Below are 16,706 nucleotides of genomic sequence, written 5' to 3'. Positions count from 1 at the left end.
CCAGTTAATTGGACCTTTTTACAATCCACGCAACACAGTTTGCTCGTGTGGCAAACAGCGGCCGGACCCTAATGAATAAGGCACATGTAATTTACCTCAAATTAAAAATTAAGGGGAATCCGAGAGCGGGGCACGTTTAAATTTGCCTCTCGCCTCGTCAACGGTATCGGATTGTGCGCAATGCACCTTAGACAATACAGTAATCACATAACGTCATTCTGATCGTAGGGCAGTTACCCCTTGACAGTTTTCGCTGTCAATGTGTTAAATGAATGTGAAATTGTCAGTGCATTAAGTGTTGTTGTTGTTGTTCGTCGACAACAGATAGTTTCCCTCTTCTAGTCTAACCTATCTTTTATTTCATCTATGTAAGTTCCAACCTGTGCATGCAGCATTTTTATTGACGTTCCCGTATTTCATTGACAATAACGCATTAGCACGATTCGACGGTCCCAAATTAGATTGTTATTGTCGTATGCCGACTGTATTTGCGTATGGGATTGTGGTTTCGGCGTTGTCGCGGTGCTTTTGGGGGCTTTCCGTATCCGCACCCGTTTCGGCTCGTAGTTATTGATTTCTTGTCGGGAACAATGTAGTAGCGAACGTACAGTCCCATACAAAAAGACAGTGGCCGGGTGTAATTTTGCATCTCGGTGCGACCGTCGCGTTCCACCAGTCCCCCTTTAATTGTCGATCGAATTTTGTCTGATTGGACTTGTTCTGTAGCAGAAAAATGCCAGCAGCAGCACCAGCCGCCGAAAATGGGGCCCCCAGGACCGAACTGCAGGAGCTGCAGCTCAAAGCACAACAAGTCACAGATGAGGTGAGTCAATAATTTTATTTATTTATTTATTTATTTACTGAGATTTGCATAACTTTATGGAGATAACACACTTTAGGCCCATATTTTATGCGATTTTATAAATTTTTACTATATATGGTAATGGCTAGAAAATTGTTTTTACTTCGGACTTTGCCATAAAATCTCTAAACTTAAAATCAACATAATCTTATAGGATTCAAATTTGAGATAATAATTTTATATAAATGTTGTTTAAGAATAAATATTTGGCCTACACTTAGTTTTATTGATATTTATTAACTTTTTCATAATGAAAATTTACATTATAAAAAAAATATTGATAATTTAAACATTTGATATTCAAATTTATTTATTTAATATAATAAATTTACATCAATTATGATTAACAAAATTATTATAAATATTTTACTAATATTTTTGTGTCAAATTATTTATTATTTAAATAAATTAAAAAATATTAATGATTTTTAAATAATTATTATAAACAAAGCCACATTAAAAATTTCTTAAAATTAAAGTTAAACTTTTTATTTTAGTTGCGTATAAAGTATTATAATAATTATGGTAAATGAAAGAACAGTTGTGGAATATTGCCACATCTCGTGAAATATAGATGTTCAAATATCGATTCTCTAAGTGTCCACCCACCCGCTTTAAATGTGAATTGCTGCAATAGTTGTATTGCGTTCATGATTTTAAAATTTACATACGTACGTTCGGGATAAAAGAACGAATTAATAAATATGAAAAGTTTTCAAGCATTCTCATCAAACATAAATTAAAGCAATAACCCTATTTATGTAAATTACAGAATTACATTAATGTCTGAAGAGGCAGAACTTCTCCAACAGGCATTAAACAAATCTAATCGTATTAAATTGTAAATGAGTGCCAGCAAAAAGTTACGAACTAAAACTCAAGTTTTATCCTTGACAATACACAATTTAAAACAATTCAATCAAAATCAAAGTGTGTATTTGATATAATTATAATTGAAAGGATGTTATCAGATGAAAATTTACTTATATAAACTTGATAATGGCCCCCCCCCAAGAAACAATTAATAACATTTTGCAGAAAACTTTCATCGGGACTTGTAAATTTCGTGGTGCCACACAAATGAATCATTATTCAGATTTCAATGCATTTCCTGTTGCGGAGAACCAGTATAATTAGCTTCTCGGCTCTTGTTATGTGCCCACAATGTTCTCGAAACGATTCTTGTGAATGGGACTATTATTTAATGATATCAGATCTAAAATTACAAAAGATTCTCACAGGAATATTATGTCTGTAACACGAGTATCACACATTTATTGTCTCAAATATTTACCGGCTCTTGTAATAACACCGTAAAGTTCGGTATTAACTTAAAACACGTGTTTTATTAAGTTATAAACTCATGAATGGTGTAAACACGAATTTGCCTCTAATTGTTGTGTTGTTTATAATTAGAAAAACCGTTAAATGAGGCAGAATCTAAAATTACAATGTTTTCTCATGTTTACTTTATGAAATAATACGATTAATCACTCATGTTAGTTTTTAAATATGCGTAATCAAGATTTATAATTATAATTGTAAAAATGTGGCAGTAATTTTATGGACGGAACTAATTGCATCCCCGTCCAAATGTTTATACCTCATATAATAATAGATCAATTACGGCCAATTTAGCTAAATAATTGTATTTTCCTTTTTCCAGTCGTTGGAGAGTACCAGGCGTATGTTGGCGCTATGCGAAGAGGTAAATATTGATGTTTTTAATGTTCACGTTACAATTAAATGTTTTTGTCTATTTTTATTACTCTTCCTCTAGGTGATAAATATATTGTAATTGGGATATCAGGATAAATCAATCTTCTTAGTTTTATTTACACTTAAATTATTCTTTCTATGCTCTAAATGTTCTTGAAAACCTTTGTACAAATCCAGGACGCCCAAGGGAACCATTAATCACCGCGCTGATTGATAGCTTTGACCCCAAAAATCCAAGAAAAAAAAATTAAATAAGTTGCGTCAGAATTCGATGATGGAAGTTGTGATTTGTACTAAGGTTGACCCTTGATGTTTCTCTGTGCTGCATGTACCGCACTGTCTTTTTATCTGTCCTGTCGAACTTATTCTCTCTCTTGAGCGGAGCAGGACTACCGTGTCGTCCGCCGTATTTGGTCCCATATCATTTCGATTTGTTTAAAAAACTATGTTCCGTTTTATATATATATATGTGTGTACCTAAAATCAATAACGAGAACCTCCGGGCAGGTACTCAGGACTTGGAATAGCTAATAGGGCGTAGCTGGTACTTATTTGGGAAAGGTCTGCTTAAGACGAATGCTATAAAATAATGTGCTTTTGGATATGTGTACTGGGTGTTTCACTGTGCGTTTAAAGATTTCGTTCAATTTATCGCTGGAACAATAGAAAAATTAATAATTAAAGCCGGTGCTCGATAATTAATCGATAACTTTTATCCGATGAATTTGTTAGTCATAAATGATGACGTTATCTCACTCAGTTTATCACAATTCATAATTAGTGTTATAAATGAGTCGCTATTTTTACATGTGACGTTTATGGTGATAATTAGTCAAAAAAAATTCGGGTCTCCTCGTTTTTGTTAATTGCACCCTTTCCTGGTATTCCGCACTTATTTCTTTTTAGATTAGAATTTTTGTTCTTTGTGTTTTTTTATTATTATTATTATAGTAGATCATTTCTTGCCTTAAGTGTTAGAATAGTCATATTATTCTGTGTTAATTTATAGTCAACAATATTTTATTTCCAAATCTTGGATGAATTACAGAAATATTTCTATTCTGTAGCCAGGAATAGAAATTTATTTTTACATTTTAATTCCCACAAGTTTGTTGTAGACTTTATATGAGGGTTACTAAATCAATCATTTCGTTAACTTAATTAACTGTACAATATATAATCGCATTAACTATTACGTAAAATTGAAGCTTATTTAACTAAAAATAATTGTGATACGCTGAGGATTTTTCAGCCCGTCTCGTTTCTAGAAAACATTCGCACAACGCGAGATCTCTAAACCAATGAATAAAACAGCAAGACGAGAATATTGATTTAAAAAAAAAAAAAGATGTGAGGTACCCCGTACACTTCGTCTATGTTGTGGTAGCGGTAGCCCTGCAAGTGTGGCTGTGTTGTGCTGTGTTCCGTGTACAGAATATTCATTTTATATATATATATAAAAAAAATCTATATATACTACGTATATATTATACCTACACACATGCACTTTTGCACACACACACTAGCAGACTGCAAATATTTTGAACAGACCACAGCCACTACCATAACATAACAAGACTGATATTTTTTTGAGTTTCGTTGGTTTGTTTTGTTTGGTGTTAATTTTTGGTGCAGGCAACAGCTGTTGTATTTTTATCGTTGTTAGGTGGTGTGGCGTAAAAGTTTTTCCACGTTGTCCATTGGAAGTATGAATATATTCAATTCTAAGTGCTCCAGTTCTGTTACACTGGTTTACAAATGAAAATAATTTTTAGCGGTTGCTTTGTCCACAAAAATCATGTTGAATTTTTTCATTTGGTTGATCACCTACAAGATATTTGCAAATTTGAGGTTTTCAGTTTGTCATTTTGTATAAATTATCGTCCAGAATTAACAGTAAACCTAATTGAAATGAAGGAAAACTAAAGTATAGCTGGGGGATTTCATGCAATTATTGATGATTTTCAGCCACTTTAACCTTTTGAGCATTTTTTATTCTCAATAATTTTATTAGTTTCACATTTTTAATCAATACTAAATCAAGATCAAATCAAAATTGAAAATGTTATGGGTTTTTGTTTGTCATATTACATAAAGTAACGTTCAGAATTAACAGCAAGCCTGATTAAGATGAAGAAAAATTGAGTTACAGTTGAGAAAACTTAATTCATGCAATTTGTGATGATTTTCTACAATTTTCACCTTTTGAGTATTCTCTTTTCATAATAGTTCTGTTAATTTTACAATTTTAATGAATTGAAGATAAAAATAAATCAAAATGTTATGATAGAAACAAGAAAAATCAATAGTTCAAAAATATCGAAAACATTCTTACAAAGGTACAAGGCAATTGGTATGCATAAGTCACACTCTTTCAATTAATATTCATTCATTCTAAGAGATATTTATACCAAAATATTTTTATAACAACTTTCAAGTTCAAATAAGGCAATTAAAATTCATTTTTTCTTTAGTCAATTGATTTTCTTCCCAGAAAATGTAGGTGCTCAAGGCGATGAACAAGTTAAAGAATTCCACCAACACATAACAGAAATGGAAAGAAGATATTAAAGCCAAGAACAACCAAATGTTGATAGACTGTCACTGGCATCTTATTTTATTTTTACATCATACCCTTTTCATTATGTATTCAATTTGTGTCTACTAAAGTGTGAAATGGTTGTAATTGGACAAATTGTCAATTAAGGTACAAAATTTGTCATTGAAATCAGTTATTGAAAAAAATTACTCAAAGAAACTTAAAATTGACAAAAATTGCATCAACTTTGAACTTTTCACAGCTGTAATTCAGCTATTTTTGTTCCAAATAAAACTAATTTGATACCACGGATGCATAATTTACTCCCCTTTCCAACAAAATATTATTCATCCTAATTGGACTTGCCGTTTATTCTGGACTCCGAATTATCTAGGCAACATGAATAAATATATAAATATGACTTTTGTGTTCAGCAAACGCCAATTATCTTTAACATATAAGTAAAGGAAAGTTTCTGTGTATAATTTTGCTGCAAACTAGTGTAAATCACAGGATATTTGTGCGATTTCTAGTTGATTTCTTATCCTCACGACCGGAACTATTTTTAACCAAAGCGCTCCTTAAAAACAGTTCAATTCACGATTCGAGGAGCTTTATTGGAAAAGTTAGGAACACAAAACTGCGACACATTGCATGTCTGAATTAAATTAAGGAAGACCGTATTTTCTTTCGCCATTTAATTTATGCACATTAACGACCGCCACCACGAGGCTCGTTTCGTACTTTGGTTTCGGTTACAATTTTTTATTGCAAAAATTATTGTATTATTATATTCGGAGCGAATAAACGACGACATACTTTCAATGGAGAACCGAAAAACGTCGACTAACAAACAGGTGGATGATGGATACAAGTGAAATTATCGAACGAATTTGTATTTTTATCCTGCATATTCCTGTACTCAATATAAGAATTAACTCATTGATTTTCAGGTAAACTAATCAGCAGTTATAAAAAAAGCAACTAAAACGGTTAAATAATCAAGATGTGTCCGTGCTTACTTTAATTTTTGGGGGCCTTTGAGTGTTCTATTTCCGGCCGGCCTTATTAAATATGCATTACACACTCAATATTTTTATATTCGATCGTCCCATTAATATTTCCACGATACGATATTGTACCGATGAATATAAAATGAAGTTTTAAAGCCGATCGATGTGTTTAAATTAAAACGGACAACGCGGAATTATTTATCCGGCTAATTTACGTATTGATTTCAGTCTGTGCGAACGGTTTTCAGCGACGGCGGCACTGAAAACGGAATTTCAGTCGAGTCCCGATAAGTAGCGTCAAGCCCGGAATTTTCCGGGGTTAAAAATTAACCGTGAGGTCGAATTTGTTTTCAATTTTTGATATATGTCAGTCACGAAGCTTTGCGGTATGGAACAGTTTAACTAACACTCCCAACGATAAAATTAAATAACAATATTACAATATTATTTGTTTGTTTTTGCCTGATAAGCAAATATTGTTGCATTAATTTACTCGACGAAGTAGTACATGGAACAAATTGATGGGAATTGCGTTATAAAATTAAACTAAGCACGGAACGTCCTGCGAAAACGTTTTATGAGTGAAACCTTCGCAAAAGAAACATTTGTAAAATAATATCCCCGATGGTTTTTGATGTATAGTTAACTAGTTGTGTGTGGCTGTCTATACACACTGTACCCAGCGCCAAAATTTGATTGCATACTGAAACTGAGTTACGACACATTAAAACTACTGAAAAACTTTTTTGATTTAAGCTTAGAGTCTATGCGCATTATTAGATGGAACGTCGATTAAAACGTGGTTTACGCAAACGTCGTCACATTCACTCCAGATCCGGCTATTGAAATTTTCATGTTAAAACGTACCACACGTTCACTATTGATGTGCACGACCTCTGACCTTAAAACAAGCAAAAGAATTGCGGGCGTGTATCACTTAAACATGAATTAACATACATTTTACACCTGTTTTGTGCTGCTTTAGAGCAAGGAGGCTGGAATCCGCACCTTGGTCGCTTTAGATGACCAGGGAGGTGAGTCTTGTCTCTACTCCTCCAACTCTGTTCTCTCACTCTCATTTTACGTATCTGATAAAATATTGGTTCCCCATTAAACCTCGATCCGTCAAGCTCTTACCCGATAATTTTTTTATTGATATCATCACTCACATTTCGCTTTTACATTAGCGATTGGCGAAACGACATTCCGGATGTTTGACCGACCAACTGATAAATTCGTCGACAAAATACAAATATTAATTCCGCCCCAGCCTACTTAATTACGTTCCTATATTTATCGGACAAAAACTGTTAAATTAACTCGAATTGCTGCACTGGAAATAGCCCAGCTCCGAATGTGGTATCGATTGGTTCTAACTGATCTCAATAAAGCAATTATTTTTTTTTTTCACACGGCTGTTTTCATCACGAGATGAGCACCCTAACAAATTGTAGTGCGTATCGATCCACACAAATGAATGTCGTCTCCCCAATCCTCATTGTTACATGTGTTTGAATGCATAATCGTCCATATCTAATTTTTAATTTTTCTAATACTGTTAAGCTACATTATATATAAAATTTACTTTATATACTTACATATTTAATACATAAGTTACACGACTGCATGCTCAAATTGCTTTGCTTAGTCTGTCCTAAATGTTCTTCACTCTGATTTTTGTTATATAAATATTACATCGCACATTGCCTCCAAAAAATTATTAGTATAGCCGCGATCAATCAATTTGGGAGGCATGGAGTGCAATAAAAGTAAATTCGTTGACCTGGCACATGAAAACGAATGTATTTTCATTGTACGAGCTATACTTTTCGGTTTTTCATAAGGCAATGTGCGATTCACATGTCCCAATTTGTATATTTGTGAATATATGTATCTCACCCGTTACAGCTTTACTGTTGTGTATTTATCTGATGAGTGTTATACGTGTGATTTTATCTATTCACTTAGTTGCTATGTTTTATGTTCGTTGGTATATGTTTTTTTTTTTGGTTTTTGTTTTTTGTACTTTTATGTGGGTCATTTTTTTGCTATTGGCACTACTGGTGTTATAGAGTACCGATGCTGGGGCGAAGACCTTGGAGATGCTAAACCATCAAGGCGGTAAGCTAAGAAGTGTTACGATGCGACCTAATAACGTTGGTGTTGTGGGAAAAGCATAACTATCTAGGCGAAAGAACTGGGATCGTGCCGTTTTACTTTCAATCGTTAACTTCATAATTCTGACATTTCCGTTTATTCAGCCAGTTTATGTTCATATTTTAACGTAAACCACCTGATACTTTTATGAGATAGTAAAACAATGAACAAGTACGACAACGTATTAATATAAAAATCAATTTTTATCACCCAATAAACGTGACTTATTGTAGATGGTACAAAATGTAGCAGTTTAAATTATATTATTCAAGCCAGTCATGAAATGGAATAAGGGAAGTTTCAGAAGGAACATTTTACAATTATCTAGCTTAACGATTGGAAATAAGCGGCACGATTTTAAATTGTTTTTATGTGACTCTGAATATATTTAACATTTGGTGAAACAGCTTTCAATGGTAAAAATTAATTGTTGGTTTTTGGTGGACTAATCTATTTAGGTTTTTTACTACTATTCTCATAATATATTAACCGGACCCAAAACGGTACATAAAAATTAGGCCATAGTTACATGGTGAGGGTTTACACATGGTTTTCCGAGCTGACATGATCTTGATGTTTGTAGAGCCACGAGGTCGGGATGAAAACCCTGGTCATGCTGGATGAACAGGGCGGTAAGCATTTCTAAATATCGTCTAAATTTACTATGAATTTACTAACTAAATTGTGTGCAGTCCAGCAAGACGCCAATTTTTATCTAGGATTAGAGAATATCATGAAAAATGTGGAAAATAAATTCAATTATTACGTGATACATTCAACAAACAACCATCAAACTTGGTTTACGATGCAATACAAGGCCAATGTTGATGACTTAGAGCTTTATATATTTTATTATATCTTTCCATTATTCATTCTCTCATTTTCCTGCATCAAAATTTGTGTCTCGTCAGACTGTATATGGTGCCAGAGGCTGTGTGCTGAAAAAAACCCGTACTAAATTTCAAGAAATCACATTTAGGTTGTCTGGAACTTCTGATCGATACCAGGGTGGTTGTAGGCGACTTTGTGCTTTTCCTAACACGATTCGTTACAGAAAGTCTGAAAGTATCAACTGTTCTTTAAATTGATTTTGGCAAATAAATATTCTTTCTTTGATCCTCGATGGAAATTTTATCATGTTCTTCCATTGGCCCCTATTACGTTCACTTATGATTTTTTTTTCCAACTGTGGCTTCTTGAAATTTGGCCCAGGTTTGGCACCGTACCTTTGGCAATAATAAATAAATCACCATTCATTTTGTACAAATAGCTCACCCATGACTTCCTTGTCTCACACATCTGTACATTTCCGCCTTTCCCGAAGTGACGAAGTAAAACCCGAGAATTTTAGAAAACCAGAACAGTTGAAAGTTTCCTTTCCTCTTAGTTATAATTGCATTGTCGCTTTATTTAGACCACAGAATCACAAGTGCCTAAAATACATAATTTATATTTCCATGTTGGGGTGTAGAAAGAAACTTTGACCATGTAACTTTGGATACAGAGAAAATAACAGACTTACACGTTTGTCCAGTTTTTCCCTCTTTTTTATCTCGAAGTGATCGCATTGATGTACCTAGTGAATGCCTTATTTATATGCGGCTGGAACAGAACAACATCAAACTATTCCGATTAGACGACACTGTTGTATTCATTGTATGATCTACCCATCATCTGACTGAAATATCAACACACGCGATTGGTTGTGCTCAGTAAGCTGCGCTTTCATCCGTTTCTAAAGTAATGAGCTCAAGTACGAAGACACAGGTAAGTTCGACAGGGTATCCTGCTAATTCGGTACGTCACCAGACGCTCTTGTATTTGTGTGGAGTCGACGAGGATATTTCGATTATATGCAGACGTTTTTTATCGTTTTACATATGTATTGGAAGTTATCTCTTGTAGTGAACATATTCATGAATGCCGTAACAGTGATTTTTTTCTTTTTGAATATGCAACATGCAATAAGCCACGTTCGATATAGTCCAGTAAAAAACTTATCTCCATTTTTAAGAGAACGAGTAAATACTTTGGCCTTTGGGTGTGTTTCTGATCGATAGCTATTGCCGTGCAAGACTTCTAACAAATACGTGTTAACATAAGCAAACTCTTAAAACGGTGAAACTTTTTATCGAGGCGTAACGACGAAAGCAATAGGAATCTCATTACTTTAGAAACGGCATAGTTAATGTGCTAGATCATATATAATATTATGAATCGACTTACTCTTACTTTCTCAAACTGTTTTATGTTACTTTTAAGTTTCGATGTACAATCTTACTGTTGATGAAATACATTTCCCTTATTTTCTAGGATAAGACTCGTTTCAACATTTTTTTATTTGTTTTACATGTAATTGTACTTATTTCTTTTACACGACTTTTCTCATACTGCTGGAAGAGAAAACAGGAAATATAAACTACAATAAAAATACATAACTAGAATTGAAGAAGAAACTTTCAACTATTCCTACTGCCCAGGATTTTACCAATTTAAAGACATCCCCGACATACAATGAACTGACTAATAATCCCTTGTATTGCTTTCAACGTCCAACATCCATGTGTATAAAATACCCTTAATTGAATATTTAGTTTGCTGACTTAATAGATAAAATCTTTCACCCTAAAAATGTAATTTTAAGAAATAAGCTCGTAAAATTAATGAGGTGTCATAATTTTATGGGTTTAGTCAGCAAATTGCTTCGAGATTTTAAAATAAAATAAAATAAACTCCGGACAATTTTCCGCGAAATAAATTTTATTCACATGAGATGTAGCAGGCTGAATAATACAGATCCTGTCAGATTAGATGAATTTCGATTAAATATTAATAGAGAAAATTATTAAAACCCACCCAAGTTTTACTGGGTTTCCCTCAAGATAAACGTGTTTAATCAACTGCTCTAATATCTTTTATGCCACCATTATCATCTTCTCTGTTTTGCGCTCCTCGGTTTATGAGACTTATCTTGGAAGCAATGCGCAAAGTGGGCCTCCTAAGTTTTAATCAAATTTGTCTTGCTGATTGTCATCTAGATGACACGGTCTGTAGGAATACTAATAATCAGCCGTCAAGTCCTTAAGAATACACATTAACATCTCAATATGACTTTTTCACATTGGAATATTTCATACAATATATAGCTTGTTGTGACGCTTCACTATCAAACTAGCGTGTGAAATGTTTCAATCCTGGCTAATCAAATTTGTAGACCATAACTAGAGGCGATTGTTAGGCATGTGGTGTACAAATTTGATGTTGGAAGGTGGTAAATTTGCACACGAAGCAACAAGATTTTTTAACAAAAACACCATCGTTACTTATCTGACATGTACTAACAAATGGGTGGCCAATTTGTGTTGTGTCCGTAGCACATACTAAACTAATCTTGGTGCTTTTACGCCAAAGGTGTGTCGTGTAAATTTCACCACCACCCCAGTACTAACTACATATTGATTTAAACCATTTTGATGGATAATATATACATGATTCAAAGTTACCCCATATACATTGAAGGATTAAACACAACTGAAGTAAGTTGACACCTACTCACAATAAACGTATTCAACGTTATATTTCACACTTCCTCCTGTTTATTCTAACGCTAAGCCAGTTCTATACTGAACATTTTGTCTTTAGCATGGTTTTGCTGAAAACCTAGTTGCTTACTACTACATTTTTAATATTGATGCAAGCGTGTACAAAAAATCTCCATTAACGGGATGTGGACATTAAAGGAACACTTATGACTGTGTCTACGTGTGTAATTAAATTTTATTAACACTTATGTAAACATTTAATACATTTAAGATAGACCTTAAAGATAGCTTGTACTCTCCAGCTACACACGAATTTCGACGTGACAATAAATTGTGGTTAGGAGTCCATAAAATTCCATTTTGGTTATACCACTCTTAAGTAAGATACACACGCACATTATTTTACTGAAAGCTAAGAATAGACTATAAAGAATTCATTATTATGAAGCTTGACAACTAAGGGTTCTTTATAGTGCACAAAGTCATCACCATTGGTAACACACCAGGAGATTTTTAGTACATGTAAATCGATTTTTGAGTAGACTAGAAGGCATGAGCATGCAGTATGTAAAAAAAACAAACTCTAACATACACTATACAAGGTACACACATGCTACTTAGTTATTAATGTGACTGCGACCGTGTGATTGATATAGTCGTGCTAACGTGCTCTCGGTGTGTTTGAACAGAGCAATTGGACCGGATCGAGGATGGAATGGACCAGATCAACACCGATATGCGCGAGGCCGAGAAAAATCTCACCGGCATGGAGAAGTGCTGTGGTCTATGCGTTTTGCCGTGTCAGAAGTGAGTAAAGTAACATTCCTCCATTGGTTCGGTCACTGAGCAAACGGCGTCGTTTCAGGGGCTCGTCGTTTAAGGAGGACGAGGGCACGTGGAAGGGCAACGACGACGGCAAGGTGGTGAACAACCAGCCGCAGCGCATGATGGACGATCGCAACGGCATGGGCCCGCAGGGCGGATACATCGGGCGCATCACAAACGACGCCCGCGAGGACGAGATGGAAGAGAACGTCAGCCAGGTGAACACCATGATCGGCAATCTGCGAAACATGGCCATCGACATGGGATCCGAGCTGGAGAACCAGAACCGGCAGGTCGATCGCATCAACTTGAAGGTAATTAATATTGTTTGGGTGGTCGGGGCGGTTTGTGGGTTGTTTCAGGGCTTACTGAGGCTTCGGTAAGTGAAATGTGGGATTTAAGTTAAGACATATATCTTTGAAACGGCGATCTGGCTGCTGAGATCTTCCTGTTTTTGATTCAGTAATAGACGCCATCATTAGCACCAACGTATGAGTGTATTCGTTTGTTTGTAGCCAGATCGACGTGACTGAAAACAGAAAATATGTTTAAAACAAAGATTCCAAACATTTACACGATTTATTCTGTACAAATACAACATCAAAAACCGTTTCCATTGTTAAACAATGCATGAGACTACAAAGAACGACCGAGTCCTCTTCACAAAAGGATTTTTGCTCTCGCACAATTCAAACAAAAAAATCTGCTTGTCATGGGTACACTAGAAAATTTACAGTCAACTTTAGCATTTATTATTCACTATACAGAGATGGAATCGTATCTAACGTAGGAGTTCGCCGGGAATTGTAAAAATCGATAGACCGCTTTTATATGCACTTCCTTGTTTTAAACATGTTTATGGGAACTTAAGCTTTTTGAAATTTGTTTTGTGTGTTATTTTTTTACTGATCCGCACACGAAATACAACTGTTCGATTGGCATTGCACTTATGTTGTATTATACGCAACTGTAAAATGCTTTTAAAAGTTTGCTCTTTAGTTATTCAAAAAGCTTTTTAATTAAATTTTTATTCAGCTAATGGGTATTAATTGTTTTGAAGAATTTCATTTATGCCTTGGTAAATATTTAATTAAACTTGAATTCCTTTTCCATTTTACTTTATTCCCCAAGAAAAAAGTATTTACTTAAACATACAACGTTCCCATTATACCGAATTGAATAATCAATTTTATTTACGTTCACGTGACAAATTGTATCCATTACGAGTTTTTTCAAATGAAATTCTTTAATAACAATGAATAAATTCAGGCGCACCGAACAAACATGTTTTCGTTGGGTCCGAAATAAATCAGGGCAGCGAATGAAATTGTTTACCGGAGCTTGCTCTCCGTAACGAGGAATTCGTCTTTGGATTTAAATTAAAAACGTAAGAATCCGGTTCGAATTTGGGTCGTGCAGCAACTGGGACCGTCCCGGCATTCACATTATTTCCCCGGTTTTTAGAAACTGCACATTACAATTTAAAACGTTCGGCACGCTTTGAATTCGTACGCTCAGAGGAAATACCTTTAAAATGATTAAAACATTTGATTCGTTCGGGAATTTCTTGATGAGCCTCTTAAACCAACCTTCAAAAAACATTATTAAATATTTATATAAATTCAATTTTCTTTGGGCGTATAATGTGAGAAGAAACTAACCGAATGTTGTTTTAATAATTTTTCTGCTTGGATTTTAAATAATCTTGGTGTTGTTTGTTTTACATTGCTACTTCGTTCACTCCACGACACAATCCAATCTACTACCAACAACAATTTTACGTACACAATTTACGATGGGTCCGACCAACCAATTACCACCAACAACAACAACCACCAACAGGGCGAGTCGAACGCAACCAGGATAGAGGTGGCGAACCAACGTGCTCATGATCTTCTCAAGTAGACACACAACACAACAAAAACACTTAAATATATATTGCAGACTTTCTTTGCATATCTGATTCGTTCCCATCACGATTATTTAAACTTAACAATAAAGCTTTGTAGCCTATAACGATATAAATATTTAAGCTTTTACCCCGCTGTGTAGACGATTGTATTCATTAAATTTATATATGAGCGACAATAATCTGACAAAATGAAATTCATTATGATAAATTGACCTTTCTTGTTCTTTGGTTTCGATCGTTCGTTCGTTTGAGTGGCCGCTGTGTGGCGTGGGCGGTGATTTTAACGATAGAGCGCAAGTTTGTGCGCGCCTCAATGGGAACGGACCAGATCTGATGATCGGTAGTGAAGTATTATGTGATGGGGCACACTGGTTATATGTTTGTTGGTTAGGGTGAGAGCAACGAAACGCGTATAGCAGTGGCGAACCAGCGTGCCAACAAACTCCTCAAGTCCTAAAACGGGGGAGCGGGGGATACAAGTCGCCTTTTATACTCTTCTCTCAATTCTCGATGTTACGGCTTAGTGGTATCTAGTTTACTAGTTCTTAATACTAATATTATTGTATCCTGTATGGTAGAAAATGCGAGTTTGTTATTAGCCAACCTAACGGGGAACTTGCGACTATATAACATTCCACACTATTTTAAATCAATGGCTGACTTGCTTCCTGCTGTTGATTGCAGATTAGATGAAATCATGTTCAGCCAGTGTCAATTTGTCAAGCAGTTTCGTTATTAATTGCACACATATCAGTAAATGTTGAAAGAAGGCGGACTATTGTTCCGCACACATTATCGATATGGGTTAATCAGTAGACGAGGCTTATTTATTGCATTTTTATTTAACGCCCTTCCTAGATATGTTGGCTAGTAACGGCATATAAAATTATATTATTTATATTCCATATTTATTAAAAGCTCTTTTATACAGAAGTTAACTGATTTTAAATCTATTTGAGATTTTGTATTATATTACACTTAATCGGTTATGTGTTTTTCTGACAAAGTTAAAGTCTTAGTAAGCACAATTTCCGCACATAACACGAAATATCGGTTGATGTTCGATCACTGATTCACTGTAGCGCCTTGATTTTTCGTTAATTTATAAAAAAAATGTTACTAGTTCACGCCTTGGGGTGATGTTATCAATTTAAATGAAACGGTGTTGGTGCTTTCTTTGGTCACCATTAAATAGCTTTAAAATTATTGTAAATTGTACCAGTATTTCGTATTAACATGTGATGTGAATTTTTCAAGTTTGGATTGTTATTAAACGTCTGTATATAAGAATGTCTTATATTGTAACTGTAAATAATTTTATAGTGTACTAGTAACATAAACTACTACATAAAAAATTCCACTTTTCTTAAACGATTAAGGGAATTTTTGTTGTGCTGTTTAAAAGTGAATTTTTTCTTGTAGTATGATTGTTTTGTTGAAGTTTGGCACAGTTTATACAATTATTAAGGGAACGACGTAGGTTTCAAAAACCTACCGTCATACAAGGTGTCGCATGAAAAGGAGGGCAGAGCTGAATAACTGTTGTACCATTTAGAAATAACGTCTGTATTGTAGCTCGATTAATCTTGCTTTTGCAGCGGCATCTTGTAGTAGAATATTTACTGTGATTAGCCATATCTAATGTTCCCCTGATTAGTCACGAACGTTTCCTGGTTCTGACATCTTCCATTTCATTAAGGGCTTAGTTTTTTATGTACAGATTTTAGTAATTTACCATTATTTAATTACATAGTAATAAGAGGATGAAGTGATATTTACTTAAGATAAGTGGGCTGTTATATTACGAAATTATCGACTTAATTTGGTTATATAACTAGACAAAAACGCTGTTTTGCGTAATAGTTAGAACAGCTTATAGTTACTTAGAAGCCACAATACCAAATGGCTTTACTTTAACTGATGGTAATAAGTTATTTACAAACATGTATTATTCTAACAATGTATAGAGTAGTTATCTCGAATTATAAATAAAATATATTACTGAAAACAATTGTTATTTTTATTGTTTTTTTCATCTATTTATAGAAATTATCTAAGTACGTTTGTCGTCCTCCAAAAAAAGTTTAGACTCTTTGGACTTGCACCATAAAATCTTAGAAACACGTTAAAGGAAACG

The 16,706-nt window shown here is 34.3% G+C and overlaps 1 protein-coding gene across 6 annotated transcripts; it reads left to right on the top strand.

Moving 5' to 3' along the window:
* The first annotated feature begins 213 nt into the window (after nucleotides 1-213).
* On the top strand, nucleotides 214-16,580 carry LOC109609175 (synaptosomal-associated protein 25). Of its 6 annotated transcripts, none has more exons than XM_049966396.1 (7): nucleotides 214-368; nucleotides 730-823; nucleotides 2,529-2,570; nucleotides 8,874-8,922; nucleotides 12,522-12,639; nucleotides 12,698-12,971; nucleotides 14,961-16,580. In XM_049966396.1, exons 2-7 carry the CDS (start codon nucleotides 734-736, stop codon nucleotides 15,024-15,026), a joined length of 639 nt encoding a protein of 212 aa, XP_049822353.1. In that variant the 5' UTR covers nucleotides 214-368; nucleotides 730-733; the 3' UTR covers nucleotides 15,027-16,580. The 6 variants fall into 6 exon arrangements, with proteins under 6 accessions (XP_049822353.1, XP_049818761.1, XP_019881365.1 ...); XM_049962804.1 differs by lacking the exon at nucleotides 8,874-8,922 and adding an exon at nucleotides 8,206-8,254; XM_020025806.2 differs by lacking the exon at nucleotides 8,874-8,922 and adding an exon at nucleotides 8,206-8,254 and having other exon boundaries at nucleotides 14,500-16,580.
* The last annotated feature ends 126 nt before the right edge of the window (nucleotides 16,581-16,706 follow it).

The sequence above is a fragment of the Aethina tumida genome, chromosome 1, assembly GCF_024364675.1.
Source record: "Aethina tumida isolate Nest 87 chromosome 1, icAetTumi1.1, whole genome shotgun sequence".
NCBI classification, from domain to species: domain Eukaryota; kingdom Metazoa; phylum Arthropoda; class Insecta; order Coleoptera; family Nitidulidae; genus Aethina; species Aethina tumida.
Note: the sequence above shows the minus strand (reverse complement) of the source record. Positions and strands in the feature narration are given on the sequence as shown.